The 20,025-nt window shown below is 35.0% G+C and overlaps 2 protein-coding genes across 2 annotated transcripts in view; one reads left to right on the top strand and one right to left on the bottom strand.

Moving 5' to 3' along the window:
- Window positions 1–5,435: 5,435 nt before the first annotated feature.
- LOC145329945 (uncharacterized) lies at window positions 5,436–8,247 on the bottom strand. Its single transcript, XM_080174429.1, has 2 exons — window positions 7,801–8,247; window positions 5,436–7,306 (listed from the first exon to the last, which is right to left on the bottom strand). Exon 2 carries the CDS (start codon window positions 7,285–7,287, stop codon window positions 6,292–6,294), a length of 996 nt encoding a protein of 331 aa, XP_080030555.1. The 5' UTR covers window positions 7,288–7,306; window positions 7,801–8,247; the 3' UTR covers window positions 5,436–6,291.
- Window positions 8,248–9,178: 931 nt separating this feature from the next.
- The window catches only part of LOC145330868 (uncharacterized), a 28,574-nt gene continuing 17,727 nt past the window's right edge, over window positions 9,179–20,025 (top strand). Inside the window, exons 1-2 of the mRNA XM_080175530.1 lie at window positions 9,179–9,237; window positions 13,182–13,283. The gene's annotated coding sequence lies outside the window, so the exon portion shown is untranslated. The remainder of the gene's footprint in view (window positions 9,238–13,181; window positions 13,284–20,025) is intronic.

Below are 20,025 nucleotides of genomic sequence, written 5' to 3'. Positions count from 1 at the left end.
AAGTGAACAAGGTGTAATGGTTGGTTTCGATTCCTACGGAATCTGATTTTTATTTTTGAGAATGGATATAAAAAATCCTAAGAATAGGTCATATGCGATTCCTACGGAATCTGATTTTGGTATTTTGATAATGGGAGTGTGTCCCTAAATATGTATGGTTCGATTCCTCCGGAATCTGATTTTTGTGTTTTGAGAACTGGTCACAGCATGGCTGTGAATGGGGCAACAAAATGGGAGAGGAAGAGGGGGGGGGGGAGGGGGTTTTAAGGGAAGGCGAAAACGTATCATTAATCCATTGATTCCACCCCTTTTTGAAGGTAAAAGGGTGAAAGTGGGTCATGTTAAAAAAGACTGTGGCGTGCTATTGCGCGCGTAATTTGGTTATAGCTTTGCTTTAGTGAGGTTTAAATCTTACTATTGTTTAGACACGAAATGTTCGGAGAGGAAGAATACCAACAAATGTGGCAGCCGCTACGCAATAGATTGACAATAACATATGAACGACTTCTCAATATAGTTAATGGTGACAATGTCAGTGACGAAGTACGTCGTGAGGTAGCCCGTCTTCTATACCAACAGGGTTATTTAGAAACCGAGTTGGCCCTCACACTATACAACCCAAACAAGGACATGGAGTTTCATGAAGCTAAATTGGGTGAAATTGCTGAGCGGATAACTGCTCAAGAGGGGGCCTGTCTCCAGCTATAGTTCCAGAAGTTGGCCATTTCCGGTTTGAACCAGTTACGGTCAAGTTCTCTACGACTTTATATACAAGATATCCGCAAAAATATCCGCAAAAACACCCGCGGAAATGTCCACATGATGTTCACAAAAATCAACAAAAATCAACAATGAATCAACAGAAAAAAACTGCAAAAAGTTACTGATATGGCTATTGAAATATAAAATTGTTTTTGAAGAATAATACAGTTTAGTTTTATCCAAAAAAGTAAAAGTATTAAAATATCATAAATTATCATAAATTCATTGATTTGTTTAATAAATCCTAGATATCTTGCTATGAACTTTTATTTTTTATGAAGGATGTATAGAGTAATAGGATGTCTGTTAATATTTCGCTATGGATTAATTTTCATTAGCATAAAAAAAAGTGAAGTGAGAAACTGGTTAAAATAAGGGAGATGGGTCAGGGAATTCAACAGGTTAGGGGGAGGAGGGGGGGAAAAAACTAGAAGGGGAGTGGTGGGTGGTTTGTGCGCGGCCGTGACTTCCAGCTAGACAGACGGAGCGGCGCCTATCGTTTGGTATATACTGGGGGGGAGAAAAATAGGGGGAGGGGGGAAGAGTGGTTTTCCGGTAAAGCACGGCAGAATAAAGCAAAAGAATAAAGCAAAAGAGGGGGCGGGGGGGAGACAATTGGTTGTAAAGCATAGGGGGAATACGCGGGAAATCGGAAGTAGGGAAAGTTATTTATTAATTAATAAGTTAAATTAAGATTGAATAATGTATGGTATTAAGACACAAGGGGGGTATAAATATGGGGGTGGGTAGGGTCAAAGTTCAATTGTCTCAGAAATGTCAGATCAAGAAGAGGAAGTTGGACAAGGCCAAGGTGCTTTACCGGATGGGGCGCCGGAAGTTCCGGAGGAGGCTGGAGGAGAAGAAGATGTTCCCCTCCAAGACCAGGTGCAGGAGCTCATCGCCATGTTGAACTCAAGCGATGAAATCGATGATCCTGCACCCGTGCACGGCGTCCAGCAGCTGCTGAACCTCGCGGCAGTGCCTGATCTACTCCCATTTCCGGGGGTAGACAGGCGCTGTCTGGACCTCTGGTTTATGGTCAAGAGGAGGTTAATGGGCGTCGTGTACGAGGGCGACAGACTTATGTGGAGGAGATTCCGCCAAGATGCCATCGATGAGGAGATCCTCCGCATGATGTACTCCAACTATGGGTTAGTCGTGAGGCTAATTTCAGTAATGCCCACGTACGCCCGCTCCTTCCAGGCCAACATGGATTCCATCGCCACCATGGACCGCTTGGTCACCGTCCAGCAGGACCTTGTGGAGGAGCTCCTCCAACAGGAACCCGACGACGTCGATGACTCCAGCGACTACGACGAGTAGATGGCTATGCCCACTACATGAGCTTAACCAGTCCAGTCAGCGATAGTCATATATTAAACAAAATTTTCGATATCTAAATTTGAATAAATAAATATATTTTTGGTCAAAATTATGAAAAAACTTTGTTATTTTTTTATTAGATAAAATAGAGGTAGAGGTTGCGCGATTCGTTAGTTGCTTGATAAAAAATATATAATATAATAGAAGAAGTCAAAGTCAAAATATAAAATGTAAAATGAATAAAGTGGATAAGAAACAAACTATGCTAAAGCTACTCTATACATAGGTATGTATGTCGGTTCCTACGGAACCTACTCGTTGAGATTTGAGGTTAAAGAAATGCTGTTTTATTATTTTTTTGGTATAGAAATTAAGTGCTTACAAAAAGTCGAGGGCTAAAGATACGAATAGAAACTTAGTTAGAACAAAAAATTGTTAAATAGAGGAAGAGAAAAAATAAAGTATTTGCTTTTTTTTTAAGAAAGTAAGTAATAAGTAAGTAAAATATCTTTCTTGAGAATAATTTTATTATCAATCAGTTTAATTTCAAAAATAAAATATTTGCTTTTTTAAAATATTTGCTTTTTTAAAACTCAATCTTGTTTAGGTAATAAGTAAAACATTTTTTCTTAAAAATATTTTTATTATCAATTAGTTTAATTTCAAGTGGAAGGTTGTTGAATATAGTTGGGAAAGAGTTAAGAGGGGCGTGCAGGAGAAAGTTTCTATTGGTGCCCGGTTCGTAAGCAAAGTTGTTCCTGTTCCTAGTGCCATACGTATGTCTGTCTTGAACAAAATTCCAGGTGTTTTCGAAAATTTTGGGAAAATTGCCTAATTTATAGGCGTGCATAAATTTACAAACATTGAATTCAATTAACAGGTTAAATGGAAGTATGCCATTAGATTTAAAGAATTCAGCTGTGTGAGCTCTGCTAGGTAAATTTTCGATTATTCTAATGGCTTGCTTCTGCAACTTAATGATTGGTGCTAACAGATACATAGGACAGGCAGTGAACAGGAGACAACAATATTCGATATTCGACTTAATATAAGAAGAATAGAGTAGCTTTAAGTGTTTCTTGTCCAACAAATGACGCATTACTTTCATACTATAAATTATTTTAGAGACTTTGCTATAGACTTTTTCAAGATGATAAGAAAACTTCATTTTCTCGTCCAATTGAATTCCCAAGTGTTTGATACTACCCTCATTGGTACCGCTCACAAGATCCAACTTAGTGATTTTTGACTCATCATTTTCGTTATGATTATTCATGTTTACATAGACTTCAAAGTTGGTCTTAGCGGCGAGCTCAGCGGGGGTGAGTATCTCACGGGGGGAGGAAAAGACCATACATTTGGTCTTGCGGGGGTGAATAAGAAGTTTATTGGCATTGTACCATTGGGTCAGTCTGGGGACAAGCTCCTTTGCAAGGTTGATCAATTGTATAATATTCTGCTTTTCAATGAAGCCCACTGCGTCATCAGCAAAGAGATTGATTAGGATCTCTTCACTGCATGAAACAAGGTCATTGATAAAAATCAAAAAAAGAATTGGTCCCAGGACTGACCCCTGAAGTACGCCAATGATAATGAATTCAATTGTGGAGGAGAAAAGGCCCTTAAAATATACACGCTGTTTCCTATTTGCATAATAACTACGGAACCAATCAAGTGCAACCCCCCTTATCCCTGAATTCTCCAGTTTGCTAAAAAGGATGTCCCTATTTATCATGTCGAAACACTTCCTTATGTCCAAAAATATGGCCATACAGGAAGTGTCTCGACTGAGTGCTTGGGTGATCAATGTGCTTAAGTTCAATACATTGTGAAAGGTTGAGATTCCTTTCATGAAGCCAAACTGGCGGTTGCTAAAAAAAGACCGATCTTCCAAGAACTTAACCAGCGTTTCACAGACATATTTTTCAATGGGCTTGGAAAAGTTGTCAATGAGTGAAATTCCTCGATGATTATCTGCCTCGCTGAGTGAACCTGATTTGTGAAGGACAACTATTTTGGAAGTTTTCATTTTTTCAGGAAAAGTGCCATTTTGAAGTGATAAATTATAAACATGTGTTAAGGGAGTGGCAATGGTATCAGCACAGCGAGACAGAACATACATCGAGACATCATTTATGTCTGTGGAACGCTTAGGTTTAATACTACGAATGATATTAATAACCTTGAAGGGGTACAATGGCTCAAAGAAGAGGGAATCTTGACATGGGGGTGGTAAATATTCAAAGAAATTTTTGGGGGTGGAAGGAATTTCAGGCCTTAGGGAAGACCCAATCTGACTAAAATAACGATTAAATTCATTAGCTATTTCTTGGTCATTTTCAATTTTGTTTGGGCCTACTTGAAGGTATGTGCACTCAGGGGAAGATTTACTAAACCCAATGACTTCCTTTAGGGTTTTCCAGAGTTTTTTCCCATCCCCGTTTGCATCTCTTATTTGTTGTCTGTAATATTCAATCTTTGCTCTTCTCACTTGCCTATTGTAATTATTCCTATAGACATTGTAAATACTTTCATTTTCAATTGTTTTGTCTTTTAAAAAGTTGCTGTACAAAATATCTCTATGCAATCTACAACGCAATAAAAAGTCTGACATGAAAGGCTGCTGAGGCTGGGTACGTTTGTTTTTTCGTTTTTTTCTAACTGGACACTTTTCATTATAAAGTCTCAAAAAGGTTGAAATAAAGTTATCATAAGCAATGTTTGTGTTGTCTTGGTTTAAAACGTGATTCCAGTTAGTGTGGTAGAGTGCATAGTTTAAGGCATCAAAGTTTTCATCATTCAATTCTCTTTTTTCAAAGAAATCTGGAGGTTTGGGTTTATTTACTCTGTCTATTCGGAATGAATTAATAATTGGCAAGTGATCGGAGATTTTTGAAGTTAAGACAAAGGAAGACATTAGGTTTTGAATAAAGTTACCTATCCCGAATAAATCAAGAAGGGTTGCAGTGGTTCTAGTTACTCTAGTAGCTCTGGTAACGGTATTTATGATACCGTTAAAGGAAAAAGACTCAATAATTCTCATGGAGTTGCTATTTATATTATTTATTTTGAAAAGATCAAAATTGAAATCTCCTACAATGAAGTATGGTATGCTTAAAGCTGCTATTCTATCAATCAGGTCCAAAAAAAGTTCAAAAAATTCTTCTATTTCAGCACTACTCTGATTGGGTGGCCGATAACAGTTTAGTAAGCAAAACTTTAGTCCATTGTGGGAAATTTTTAAGCAAATAGATTCAAGAATATTTTCTTTAAATGAAAATTTATCAAATAGTTTATCTACTTTATAATATTTGCTTACTAGAATACCCACCCCTCCCCCCCTACTTTTTGTGCGGAGTTTAACATGCCAATCGTAATTATTAATTCCATAGCAATCCATATTTACATCCTTATTCAGCCATAATTCTTGAAAACACAGAACATTTAAGTGGATATCATGTTGTCTAAAGAAGTCTACAGTGGAGACAATATCATTGTATTTAGAATGTAATGACTGACAATTAATACTAAAAATATTGAGAAGGTTTTCATTGAATGTTTTCAGTTTCTGTACGATACCTTGTTCACTTGAAAAAACGCAATTTATTCCGAATTCGTTCTCAAAATCGTTAAAGTAGTCGCCGTAAATCGGATTCATAAGATTTAGACCAATGTTATCGTTTAAGTTACCGTAATCCTGGTTAATCTGATCATTAGGGAGGTTTGTCATAGCAGAGCTGGTCCAGGAGCACCGCAGGAGGAATCGTCTTAACATCAAGTATGGACATCTGAAACACAGTAGATATTAGTGGACAAATAAAAATAGGTAATATACAATATATTATCGTTAAAGCGAAAAAAATTACCATATTTACTATGGTTATTCCGATAGCGTTTAGTTTATGTGTGTGTTGGGGGTGGCAACACATTTCAAGCTAGTTTAGTTCCCCCTACTCATTTTCATACAAGTTCCAAGTATTTTATATGCTAATCAGCAGAAAAATAAGAAAAATAGATTGAAATTAATATGCTATGTTGGCGTTCTAACAAGTTGGGTAATATTTAATATTAATATTATAATAATATAGAGTTTACGTGGATATAAACATTAAGTTTTTCGAAATAAATCACTTTGTAAATGAATTTAAAAATGATGATAATAATTTTGTTAAGTACCTTTTTTTCCGACGTATAAGATACTTAACCTCATGATGTGATTACCGCCTTTGTAGCTTTGCTTTGCTTAGCTTTGTTGGCGGTGTCTCTAGCTTTGGCCCTCGTGGCCACAGGATCAGAAGGTGCTGAGTCAACGACAGGGGCAACAGGTACAGAAGGTGCTGAGTCAACGACAGGGGCAACAGGTACGGAAGGTGCTGAGTCAACGACAGGTGTAGATGCGGCAGATGCGGCAGACGTGGCGGCAAGTGCGGCGGTGTGTGTGGCGGTAGGTACGGCAATAGATGCCGCAGGTACGGCGACAGACACGGCGGCAAGTGCGGCAGACGTGGCGGCAGATGCGGCGGCGGTCACGGCGGCAGGTGCGGCGGTGAGCGCGGCGGCAGGTGCGGCAGTGAAATCAGCTGTAGCGGCGGCTGCGGATGCGACGGCGGCAGGTACTGACTGTGTGGGCTGTGCGGCTGGTGCAACGGCTGTATGTGCGGCGGTTGCGACGGTTGCGGCAGAGTCTATGGGAGGGAACACAGCTAGGTCCCCAAGAGCTGGGGCAGGGGCAGACGTTAAATTATGTTGAATCGTGCTGGAAGGGTGGGCTGTGATCGTACTAAACTGTCTTGGGAAGTCATCCTCTGTTAAGTCAGCCTGATTAGAGAAGAATGTTTTCCTTTCCTCAGGCGCTAGCTTGTTGAAACAAAGGATAGGCGGTGCCTCTGACAGAAAAAAATCCTCGCTTCCAGGTATGGGTTGGGCCATTTCCTTCAGGTCTTTGCCAAACGGGTTAAGGCAGCGTATCCAGCGGCTGCCGTTCTTGAGCTGAAATTGGACATGTTGGCCAGCGACTTTGGCCCTCGAAATCTGGTTTGTGGCATACACAAAGGTCATGGTCTTCCTGTTGAGGTCGGACATATCTTGCTTCGCCTGGACTAACCTATTGGGGAAGAACGGGACCGGTGACGCGTTGTTCCTGGGATTGAACCTCTTGATCTCGGCGTTGTAACGGTCAAGCACAGCCTTCTTATTGTTCATCCACGCGTCGAGGTAGGATCTAGACATAAAACGAAAAATAAAAACGGGGATCTGGCCCTTTGTATATGGGAGCATATGGGCACGCTCGACGATATCACAAAAATGTGAGGGAATATATTCTAATTCTCCACGTTTAAGAGCGGCTTCAAGGGTGGGCCTTATAATGTTTCTAAATATGATAAACTCTGTAATATTTTCACGGCTCCACGGCTGCTGAAAATTCACTATTCTACAACTCCAATCGCGGCACCTTTGCTCTCTTATCGAGTTTTGTAGAAGTTGAAATTTGACGAAATTTTCTCTCGACGATTCAATAGAGTTTAAATAGTCTTTTTGTTGTGTAATCGTGGTCCTAATCGCTTTTTGTTCACTTGCAACAGATTTAGCATCTACGAAATTTTCTATACCTTCGATAGATTGAATTTTAACATTTAAATCTGAGACTCTCAATTTAATATCGTTTATTTCGGTTTTATGACTGGCAAAAGTACTATGAATAAGCTCATCCCTTACCTTAGCTATATTCGCATCGTATTCTTTAAACTTAACATCCAAAGCAGCGTCCAAATTTGTTTTAAACTTTGACCAATATTCTGGGTTGTCACACGTACTACAGGCCATGATGAAGTGAAGATGGCGGAACCGAGGGTGCTGAGTGAGTGTGGGTCAGCTGACCAATGGTGGGACGCGAAAAAATGTTAGCCAATGGGAGAGCTTATTTGTCGGGAGTACTTTGCGCCGGTAAAAATGTTGCCAGACCGATAAATTATCATAAAATTATCAAAAAAAAATTTGAGAGTGTTTTCACCAAAAATTGTTCATTAAGTTAAAGCGATTAGGTTACACATAAGTTAAAAAAAAACTTTTTAATTCATTAATGTTTTATTTTCACTTTTTTTGTGTTAACAATTGACCGATACGTTAACACATACACATTGCCAGGCCTAAATACGAGGTGCCCTCTGGCTACAGTGTCTTCCCTTTCCTCCAACTGCGGAGTGACCACGGGCAGTGGGGAGAGGGGAACTAGTTGAGAGAGAGGGGGAAGGTAGAACTGAGCTTAACACATGGGGTAGGGCGGGGGAGAGCTTGCTAAATGCGTGTGCTCAGCCCGACTCTCTGAACTAAACTAAACTTAATCATAACCATATATATATGAAAATTGTCCATAATTAGGAACAGTTTGGCTTAATAACAGCATTTGACTACAACCCAATACTCAAATCTACAGAATTACACGAAAACAAGGATGACAACATCCATAAAAGCGAAGCACTGAAACGGTAGGACAAATGGACATTAACACTTGTATAATGTCAGAACTGAATAATCAGAATATAAATGTATAAGTGTCAAAGCAAAATTGTAAGTAAATTTGTTGAAAAACTGCTTGATACAGGATAATGTTTATGGACAAACTTACATTTTAAGGACTTGATTATAGAGTTACTTCGCTTATTACATTATACTTTGTTGTCCCAGGAATCAGTATACCAAAAATCAGATCAATCGGATGATTAGATCACATAAAAATTTGTTGATGTAAAAGTAAAAAAAATCAACATGTTTAAAATGGACGTACGGACATTTTGGTAATGATTATAAAGTTTCTACGCTTTCTAAATCGTACCTAACTACTAAAGGAATCACCATGCAAAATTTGAAATCTAGAGGACAATTCTAACATGCCTAAATTAACGATAAAAGCTATCCGTTACGCACGTACGGACGGACCGACCCTGATTATAGAAAAGCTTCGCTTTTAATAATGATGCTCTTTCAAATTTATTTTGAAATATAATTATTAGGAAAAAATCAATAAATTTTATACAAAATATACAGAATTTCATGTATAAATATACAGAAATCCATGTTTATTCTTTTCAGGACAGATTCATATTGGACAAAAGGATAAGGTCTTATACCTCAGAAAATCTTTGGATCCTAAGGGTAAGTCTTTAGTAGCAAAGCTACTGTATTATGCCTTTTATTAAAGAATGTCTTCTTACAGATATCTTCAAGGATAGGATAATGAACTAGAAAATTAAGTGCATACACAATAATAACAAATAAAATTTCCTAACAATAGATTAAAATTATTAGTTGAAAAGTTTGAACCAAAAAAATACCTGTGAGAAGCTACCCTGTAAAGGAGAACCATATCGGTTCAGTGATGAACGAGATCCTTCGATACAAACAGACATAGACATCCTGTCACTTTATTATAAGGATTGTCCCATCCTTCCCTGGATTCAAGAATATTAAATTTTGCATACATAGAATATACTTAATAATTAGGGTATACATTCAAGATCAGACTGACAGACACAATCCTTATATAGAATAGAGTGGGTCGATTTTGGAATTTCACATTAGTAGACATTAGCAAGGGTTATTGGGCCAATATAGAACCCTGTGAAACTTGAAATGACTGCATTGAAATACTGATTACAGATCTGAAAACCGTTTTGAGAAATATTGATTCAGTCTGAAATGATTTTCAAATAACCTACCAAAATTAACAATTTTAACTAAATCAGCTGTTTTTAGGTACTTAATAAGATCTTATTCAAACTAGGAGCAATATGTTTCAAAACGGTTTCGTAATTCGTAATCAGCATTTCAATGCGGTCATTTTGATATGCAACATGCCTGTGTTTGAAGGAATTTAAATTCTTGGTTTTATAAGGGGGTGGGCACTTTTTATACCCCCCGCGCGCCGGCAGCCATAAGAGCCAAGTCACTTTTGAAACTTTTGATAACAGTAAAATCTAAAAAAGGGGGAAATGGACCCACCCTAATATAGAAGATTCCAAACATTCAATATAATATCTTCAATTTTTCTTTTTACTTTCTTCTATTTATATTTAAAACTAAATTTATGGAATTCCCCTAAACAGGCATTTATCAGTTTCCTGTTTTTAACTAAACTTGGTGAAATAGTAACTTTTAATATTACAGGGATAAAGGGCGATTAAAATGTAAATATTTTTCTCGTATTTTAGATTTTAGTTAAATTATTATTAAGTCAAACTGTTCTTAATTTTGACCAAATGCATATAACTGAAATTGACAAATTTGGGAACAGTTTGACTTAATAAGCAGATTTGACTAAACGCTAACACAGAACTTTACAAAAAAAATACACGAAAAAAGTGTTGTTAATGGATTAGTTTTCAAAGTAAAGTTCAATCCTTATATGGAATGTATCTCTGTCTGTTATTTGTTCAAATAAGATCTTGCAAACAGCTAGATAAATTAGTTTTTTCTTCTTGAAGATGATAAAAAGATCTTTATCATTATAAGGGTAGAGTTTTTCTACTCTCCCTAATTAAATATATACTTTAAAGGGAGGTTGGGGTGGGGGAGGTGTAAACTACTCTCCTTAGGGTAAAAACATATAATTTAATATCAGCCAAACAAGAAGCTCTAACATGCAGGAATCAAACCTGGTAGGGTTCCCTAGGCCCATACTTAACCTAACCAAAAACAAAATACTAGCATGAAAATACTAATTGTTTGTTGATCAGCAGGTTTTTAAAAAAAGTGATGTTGTCAATTTTTCTGTGATTGTCTGCATCTCTTTATTTCTGCATTAGATACGATTATTTTACATTTTTTCCTTCTCTTTGTTTAAACTTCTTAGAACTATCTGATTGAATCCAAAACAAGAACAATTGTTTTCCATTATAAGCGCAGCAACAACAACCAGCAACAAAAAGTAGACGTATAGAGAAGGAAAAATCATAATAAATAAGCTACTTTTTATTTTAACACAAGCTGTGATCAGAATGCAATCAATAAATTTACAAAGTATAGATGACTGATTCATTAATAATGCCAATAGGGATACAATGTAGGAACTGTCCAACAAATTCATTCGTAAAATAGTTACACATTTTGGTGTGAAAGACCATTGAACAATATAAAAAAAGTCAGCTTTGTAAAGTTAGACGGATAATTTTACTTGATTGATCATCTATGGGAATAAACCTATAATGTAGTTTGTATAAAGTTATTCAAAAGGAAAGTTTTTGACAGTGTTACTACTAACTTACATAAATAGTTGTAGAGTAGCTGAACTTCTTTTAACAAAAGAAAAGAAAACTTTATTACAAATAACCGAAATAATATTTCTATTAAGTATTTGCTAAAGCAGAGCCTATTAGATTAATATTTTTCGGTACAATCCCTTTTTGCGTCAATTAACTACTAAGAACCCCTCTTACCCTATTTGTTTTATATTAGTAACAATTTTATGAAGCTTCTTTCAAATTAGGTTGATTAATCATTATTTTAATATACAGGGCGTATGTTAGTATACATCAAATTATTGTCCATTGTCGTATCCTTTAATATCTCAGTTGTTCTATGAGTGAATGATGATAAAATTTGTTTTTAAACTATTTTTGTTTATCTAGATTGGTAAAATCTATTATTTTTTTGTAAGAAGGGGATATTTGGTGGGAAAAAATTGGAAATATATCCGAAAATTTATGTTTTCAATATTCTAAAGTATTAAAACATCACATTAAATTAAAATGAAATCATACTATCAGATTCGCCACTAGAACATAGGGTATTTTTTGCTTCAGGGAGGATAAAAATATAGCTTATATAAAAAGAAAAAATTGAAAGTTATACAAAATAGGTAATTTATTTTGGAATATAACAGTCTTATTTTTTAATAGATAAGTTTCGACCTTAAATTGGACTCTTGGTTATATTAACTAGCGGCTTTACTTCCTTAGGGCTTCTTGGAGCATTTGAGGGAAGGAGAGGGAGAGTTGACCTTCAATTGGAAAGCTATATTGGCTTGTTAGATCCTTTAATTAAGACACACAGAGAGACATACATCCTCTTACTTTCATATCAGGATTTTGTGTACATTATGTCCAGGGATGAGGGATGGGAAACGTAGGAAAATATTATTTCAGGCCTATTTCAAGCCTAGGCCTAATAAACCAGTTTTGGGATGGCGCAGTGGTTTGTCCTAAACGCTAATGAAAAAGCTGTGTGGGTGTGTGTGTAGATAAAGTATAGAATCAAATTCAGGTAGCTAGTTTAAAGTAAAAAACATAACTTTTTATAAACCTATATATTAATGGCTTTTGTTAAAATGAAGTTTTTTCTCTCCCAAAATTTTTTTATCTTTTACTTTGGTAATTTGTACTGTCCAGAAAGCTATCGCTGGGTTTCCCTCAGACAGATTTTAGTTTGTATTATTTGCATTTTTATTAATGAGTAAAAATTTTATTTGAAAATTTCATTGCTAATTAAAATTCAAAATAAATAAATAAATATGCACTTGGGTAACATTCTATCAAGTTCTTAATACTATAATGTAATGATATATCTGTACTGTGTTGTATTGTACAAAAATTAGGGTTAAGGTGTTGTATCAATTCCAAATTAAATTTTTAAAATTCAAAATACAACATCTAATTTATAAACTACCAAATGAAAATTCGTAGCTACCTTCTTTCCAAAAAAATAATCCCGTTATTTTTGTTTTTTCTATATGGCCCTTTTTTAATGTTTAACTCTAAGCAGATTTAATAATTAAACTAATGTGATCTAACACCATTTATATTTATTTTTTCGTAGCAGACAAATCATTATTTTTTCTAGAATTGTCTGCTTCTAAAATTTCCGCCAATTGGTGATTGGTTGATACAAAACAAGCCCAAATCACAGAACACTATTGGTTTAGAGCGGTAGCCAATATGAGCCGTCCGCCAGTAAGGTCATTAAATTAGGCAAATGGTAAAAGTTGCATGATCCCTTTAAAACCAGGTCGAGACCTAATTTATGGCCAGGTTTCCTATCCCTTATCCCTGATTATGTCGTTTTACAAACCATTCCACAAATGGATATAATCCTCCTTTTTTTAGATAGAGAAAGTGCGGGAAGATGATGGTGGTATATACGAGTGTCAGCTCAGTACCTTTCCAAAATCTTCCAAGATATTTCACATCAACATAAATACACCCCAGGTATGTAGTCAAATAACTCGCACCGTGGCTCAATAAGTAGAGCATCCGTTCGTCGTCAGGGAGGCGATAGGTTCGAAACTTGGCCTGACACCGTGTCTTAACTAAAGACGTTAAAAATTGTCCCTTCCTCTGCTTGTCAGGTGAGTGACATAAAAAGTTATAGTAGGCCTAGAATACCTTGACCCATAAACAGGTGCAACACATTACCATAAATTGTTGGGACTTCTCAGACAAAGTTCGTGCAATCAAAGGGTTGGTTGTCTGTTAAATGTTACTTTACCTAATATCCACCAGTGGGCATTAGAGTATTACATCCCATTACAAGCAGATGATGCCCTTGGGTTCTCCAGATATTTTCCTAAATCGAAGGAGAATCCCGCCCCAATAAGATAATAGGTAGTTTAGTGAGAAATTTGTTAAATATTTGTCCCTTTGAATTGCAAGTTTATATCAGTTGTTTACAAACCATATCAATATGAAGTACACACTATAACATTAGAAGAGGCTTTGCGTTAAAAACTTTAATTAATAATTCCGTCCTTAACAATTTAGAATTAAAAGGAAAGTAATAGAGTTACAAAAAAAGTGAAAAATTACATAGTCAAGATTTTACTAAAATTATTTCTAAAAACCATTGCAATAAATGTTTTGCTGAAACTTTTGAATTAGTGACTTTGGCTCTTAGGGATGTTTTTACCTACCATCTGTGTAAATAGCTTAAGACCTGATAATAACCATAACTAAGCTTTTTAGGTAATTAAAGTAGTTACAATATATTTTTCAGTAAAAATTTTAAATTAAAAACTAAAGAGATATATGAAAATCTAGTCCGTCAATCCTAACAGTAGGCCCCCATCATGAGGGGGGGGGGGGGTTAATGTTCACTACCTTATTACTCTAACTGTTAAAGGTTAATTATGTGTCTTTATCCCACGAATAGAGCATACAATTGTTACTTTTTGTTGCTTCGGTAATTTACAGTGCTGACAAATGTACATATATAAAGGTGTTACTTATAAGGTAACTTTCACTTGAAAAGAATGTAATTGCTTAAATGAAAACTTATTATTGATTTGAATTGATATTGTCAGTAGCGTGCGAACCGAAGGGGGCATTTGGGGCAATCGCCCCCCCCTAGCGACCAAAACGCCCCCCCCCTGCCCCCCCCTAGCCACCGCCCCCCCTGCCCCCCACTAAATGTTGAAAAATGCCCCATTTTGCCCCCCCCTGATCAACAAAAATGCCCCTTTTTGCCCCCTACCCTACAAAAAGCAAAACTATCCCAGTTTCCAAAAAAAAGATCAAGAAATACTCAAATAAAAAATTTTTGAGCTTCGCGCCAAACAGACAGTTACTATTCATTTAACCTTACCAAATTTTTTAATTAGTGTAGAAATTAGGTTATAATCTTTTTTCACTGAACATAACAAACCAGGTAATAGGAAGTATTTTATTTGGTATAATATAAACTTTTTACCAAAGAAATTTTGTACATCCCCAATGATGATACACAAAATTACCCCTTATATAGATTACAATTAGTGGATGAAATGTATGGAAACTCGACTTAATGAACCAACCAATCAAAATTCCATTAAAGTCCCCAAAGTTGTTGAGCCAACAGATAAGAAAATTTTATATGAATTATTTGGGATTAGTGTAATAAATAGCCCAAAAACCCCTCCTTCCCTGCATTTTTGAAGAAAAAAAATTGCGCTTCGCGCACTTCCAAATGGTTTCTGCTTTTTATCACATGTATTGTATATTTGTAACATTTGTAAACAACAAATATTTAATCAAAAAGTTATTTTATATAAAAAAGAAACAGCGTTGATATTTATCTAAGCCTTTTTCTCAACACTGTATGTCTGTCTAAATGAATAACTATATATGATGTCATATTATTTTCAGGATAAGTTTATCATTTTTTTTGTTTACATACCCTTACAAAAAGACATGTTTTTTATGGGAATTTTCATTAAAAACCCTTAAAACTAACTACACTCTATATTCCTAACTTGATAAAATACGCCACTCTTGTTGTCTTTAATTGATTTTAGTTCAAAGGGGGAGTAAATATTTTTAGGAGCGATTCACGCACCGCCCTTATAAATCCTTGGAAACACCACTTAATGAACACAGTAATAGTGTCTGACTGATTATGACGTAACAAAAAAAATTAGCCAATGAGAGGCCGTTATTGATCAATGGTAAAATTTATAGTGGCCTCTCATTGGCTAATTTTTTTTTTACGTCATAATCAGTCAGACACTATTACTGTGTTCCCACTTAATGAAAAATTAACAGAGTTTTAAAGTGCCATTTAAAGAGGGTAGGATATGTTGATATAACTTTTTAGCTTCTATATAATTCACTATGGCTGTCAGTACGTAATGTTAAGGGGGAAATGTGATTTTTAATGTGAAGGCTAAAACTTAATGTTAACATTCCTATCATTATGGAGTAAAATTAACTATGAAAAATTCATGGATGTCAGACTGCTTTTCAGGACGTTTTTGGCTATTTTTGTATCTTTTAAATTTCGGGTATACTCCCTTTTGTGACATTGCCTCTTAAGGTGCATTTCGTCGTATTTTCACAGTAGCTTTTCCCCTATTTATAGCTCCTGAGGGGCCAATTGCCTAACCATGCGGGGAAATGACCCGTAAGAGGTGTTGCCACAAAAGAGACTATACACCAAAGTTTTCCATATTTCTAAGAGATTTTTATATCTATAGATGAAAGGACAAGTATTTTTTCTTATTTTTTACATAGTTCTTTATATCTTTGGTTTTTATGGTACGATAAATTTTTTTTTGGATTATAATATTAAAAAAAATAAAATTTCTCGCTGTTTAGAGCATCCAGTATGTAATTTACTTTGACTGTCTTCACAAAATATGCAGGAAAAAGGATCTGTGACTTTTTCTACCTAAAATATATATTTATTTCAACAGATGCTCTTTAAATCTACTTGTCTGTATTCTTATTAATGATTTTTTGTGCTTTGCTACTTAAAGATGTTGTCATCCTTGTTGTCATACAATAAAGAAATATTTTAAATCAGTTTTACATATTAGGTTAATTTTTGGTAAATTATTTCCACAATGAGTGTTTTTATCTCCCCCCCCCCATAAAATTTTTTTAATGGGGTTATTCATCCTTCCTGCTGAGATTTTATAACATCCCCTTCCACCCATAAAAAATGTTTTGTGGTGGGGGGGGGGGGAGGTTAAATTATATTCTGTACTTTTTTTCAAAGATGCTTTCTAGCTCCCTTCCCTTTGGTCATTGCAGGGTGGGGAGAAGGTATGGGGGAGAAGAGATGGGGGGGGAAGGGATGGGGAAGAAGGGATAAGGACTAGAAGGTCCATAATCAAATAATCCCACCCCTTAAAACGCCCTTATTTAAAATTAGTATATATAATCAAAATGCCCCCCCCTAAAGCAAAGTGCCCCCCCGGGGCACTTTGATTTAGGGGGGGGCAAAATTTTACAAAATCTTCAAAACGCCCCCCCCTAGACAAAGGGCTTCGCACGCCACTGGATATTGTGATTGTTTCCTTTTTTATCTCTTATGCACTATGTTCCATGAGTGACAAAAAATCGTTTTTTACATTTTGGAAAATACAATTTTAAACAATTGATTAGTAATATACACAAGTTTTTGGAAATATAGCCGAAAGGATTAGCTTTTACTATGAAAAATAAGAATTTTATGTGCAATTATACCAGAGGTATGGAATTAAGTTCCTTTTCATCATTGTAAACAACTATTTTTAAGGTCAACTAAACTACATTTCAAATCATCTTGGACCCTTTATTTTTAAAGCTATTTTTAAGTATTATATAATTTTGGAATCAGTATGTAATAATTTATACGTTTAGCCTTTAAAAGAAGTCAAATCTCCATTTTTTGTTGTAATTGTAGATGGTTTTCTTAGCATACCCGATTTCTGTAAAATACACAATTTTCTTCTAATGAAAATTTTACGTTTGGTTCCAGATCTTTTAAGACCAAAAAAGTTCAAGCAAATCCTCTTACATGGTGATATTAGATGTATGTATAATATCAGAGAACTTTACCCTGTGTATGCGAAGGTATGCGAAGTTTGTTTTTTTAAGCCCTAAAGATACTAGGGTCTATAAAAAAATAACAATTTTTAAAGATATAAAAGTAATTTATTTTTCTACTTATTTCCAACACATATTCAATTAAACTAAAAGTATAGAAAAGTTTTAAATAAAGATACTCCCTTCACCCTTTTATTAAGCAACCTTTTTCCAAAGGTGCTTTCATACTTATTAAAAAAGACAAATAGAATTTGTATTGTTTAAGATAGAAAATGCTTCCTTTCAAGTAAATTGAAAATAAAATGAAAGTCTTTCATATCCGAGATTTATAGGGATTAGACAATGGCCAAGACATTAATGTACATTCCCAATGCTAATACACAAAATTGCCCCTTCTATAAATTATAATTAGTGATTGAAACGTTTGGACACTCAACTAATAAACCAACCAATCAAAATTCAATAAAAGTCCCACAAATTGTTATGCCCACAAATAAGAAAACGCTATTTTGTGAATTTGGGGACTATTATAATAAACAGCCCATTGTCCACTCCCTCCCTACATATACACACAGAAAATAAATAAGAAATAGGCTCATCTGTATGTAAACTTTAGATTAGAAATCTCAAAATACATATTTCGGCGGCGGCGATCGGCGGGAAAACGGCGGCAAATTTTCATATAATTTCAGTAGGTCATACATGCTTGTTAGAAAAGCTTATGTTTAAGATTTGAAGTCTATAGTTCAAAAATTGCGGTCTCAAGAGCTGTTTAAAGATTTCAGAGGGATCAGGACCTGCAGGATCATACCTGGAACCTGAAATTGACTTAAACACTTAAATTTCATATTGGTATGTACTAGTATAGGATATTTTAGTATTTGGTAACTTAAAATGCTTAGTTTAAGGCAAACAAAATATTTTTACTCTTTACCTGTATGACCCTGCCAGGTTTGCTGGCATCCTGTGCCAGCCAGGATGGAGATATTAAAAATTTTGCCATTATATTGAAAGATATATGGATACTTTTTGCTATTTAAATTAAATTTCATCAAAATTTTAAAATATACACTCTCTATGATTTTTTGTCATTTTTTGGCTTTTCAGGACACTGTGTTATGGGAATTACTAAAAATATTAGATTTGAAATACTTAAAAAGCTTGATAAATGCCCCATATTAAATAATTTACATTGAAATGTTTTCTTTGTATTCGACATTTAATATGGGACTATAGTCATGTGAAAAATTAGAAGAGTGAAACAAAAGACTTTTACGTTGTAGACTAGATTTAGATTTTGATATGTTCTTTGTATTATAAAATACCATAAAAGGTTGGGCGATTAAAAGCCAATCCTAGCAGAGACATATTACAAAAGACAGTTTTAAACTGGTGTTTAATGTCTTATTGGGAATAGATAAATTGTGTGTAGTGAATCTATAAGTTGGTTCCTTCTATCCTTTTGTTAGTATTGAATGCTTTTATAAGTACAAACTTATGACTATCCTTCTCTCCCCTATACTATTACTTCATTTCCCTTTACTTTCCCATCCCTTCACATATGCTTCTCTTCCCTTTTTATTTCCTATCCATTTATGTTTCTTCCCAACAATGCTGCAAGGTTTAATCTTTCAATAATTTCAAAATTTATTATATTTTTTCTTTAATATTTTTACTTTATATTTTGCTTATAAGAAGGAAGCAAGTTTTTTTCTTCAAATTCTACTGAATTTGAATCCTATTTTAAAGCCTTCTAAATGTCCTGGTCTAATATCAGTTCCATTTACTTGTAAGTTTGTCCTATGGCTTAAGTTTAACACCATGCAATGAGTACAGTACTCTGGTGCTATGCAATCTTGTCAGCAAGCAAGGGATAATCACATAATTCATAACTAATTTTGTTTTGCTCAGTAGAAATTTTGGGAATAGTCCTTTTCGTAAAATCGCCCCATATGGGTCGATTCGTCGTATTTTTAAAATGGCTTTTTATAGGTTATTTTAGGTTAGGTTAGGTGATTGCCCCACAGGGTTAGGTAATTGTCCCCGCAGGGTTAGAGCCCCCCGCAGTAGCTAGAAATATGAGAAAAGCTACTGTTAAAAATACGGAGAATCGCCCCAAAAGGTGGAATGTTACGAAAGGGACTATATCAAAAAAATTTTATCATGGAAAGAAAACTAAGTAGCAGGTTTCGTATATTTGCACAGTAGATTTTCTCATCTTTCTAGCGGGACAATCATTAACATTTACCCAACCTAAAATATCCTATCAAAAGCTACTGTAAAAATACTACTTAACCCGCTACTTCGTTTTCTCTCAATGATCCGAAATTTTTACTTTATTTCAGTTCTAATAAACAAAATACAACTGGAAAGTTTATTAGAGTGAATAGGAAGGGGAAGGGGTATGAGAAAGGTAAATTTAAAAATTAATTTACATGTTATAATTGCAATGAAAGAAAAATATGACTATATCTTTATCTCTGAGAATTGTATGGGACAAGAATAAGGTTTAGCTTATAAGAGAAGCCACTACAATAATTCAGCTAATGGTTCCATCATAAAACAGCATATTTTTTATAGTAGCAATATTCTCTATTCTTAGTTCAGTATTTTGTACCTTAAAATCATGTATGGGAGAGTTAATTTCATCTTATTTTTAGATAGCTTA

This window comes from Acartia tonsa, chromosome 10 (genome assembly GCF_053477335.1).
Source record: "Acartia tonsa isolate MP-2025a chromosome 10, ASM5347733v1, whole genome shotgun sequence".
NCBI classification, from domain to species: Eukaryota; Metazoa; Arthropoda; class Copepoda; order Calanoida; family Acartiidae; genus Acartia; species Acartia tonsa.
The sequence above is the reverse complement of the archived record's forward strand: the minus strand, read 5'-3'. Positions and strand labels throughout refer to the sequence as shown.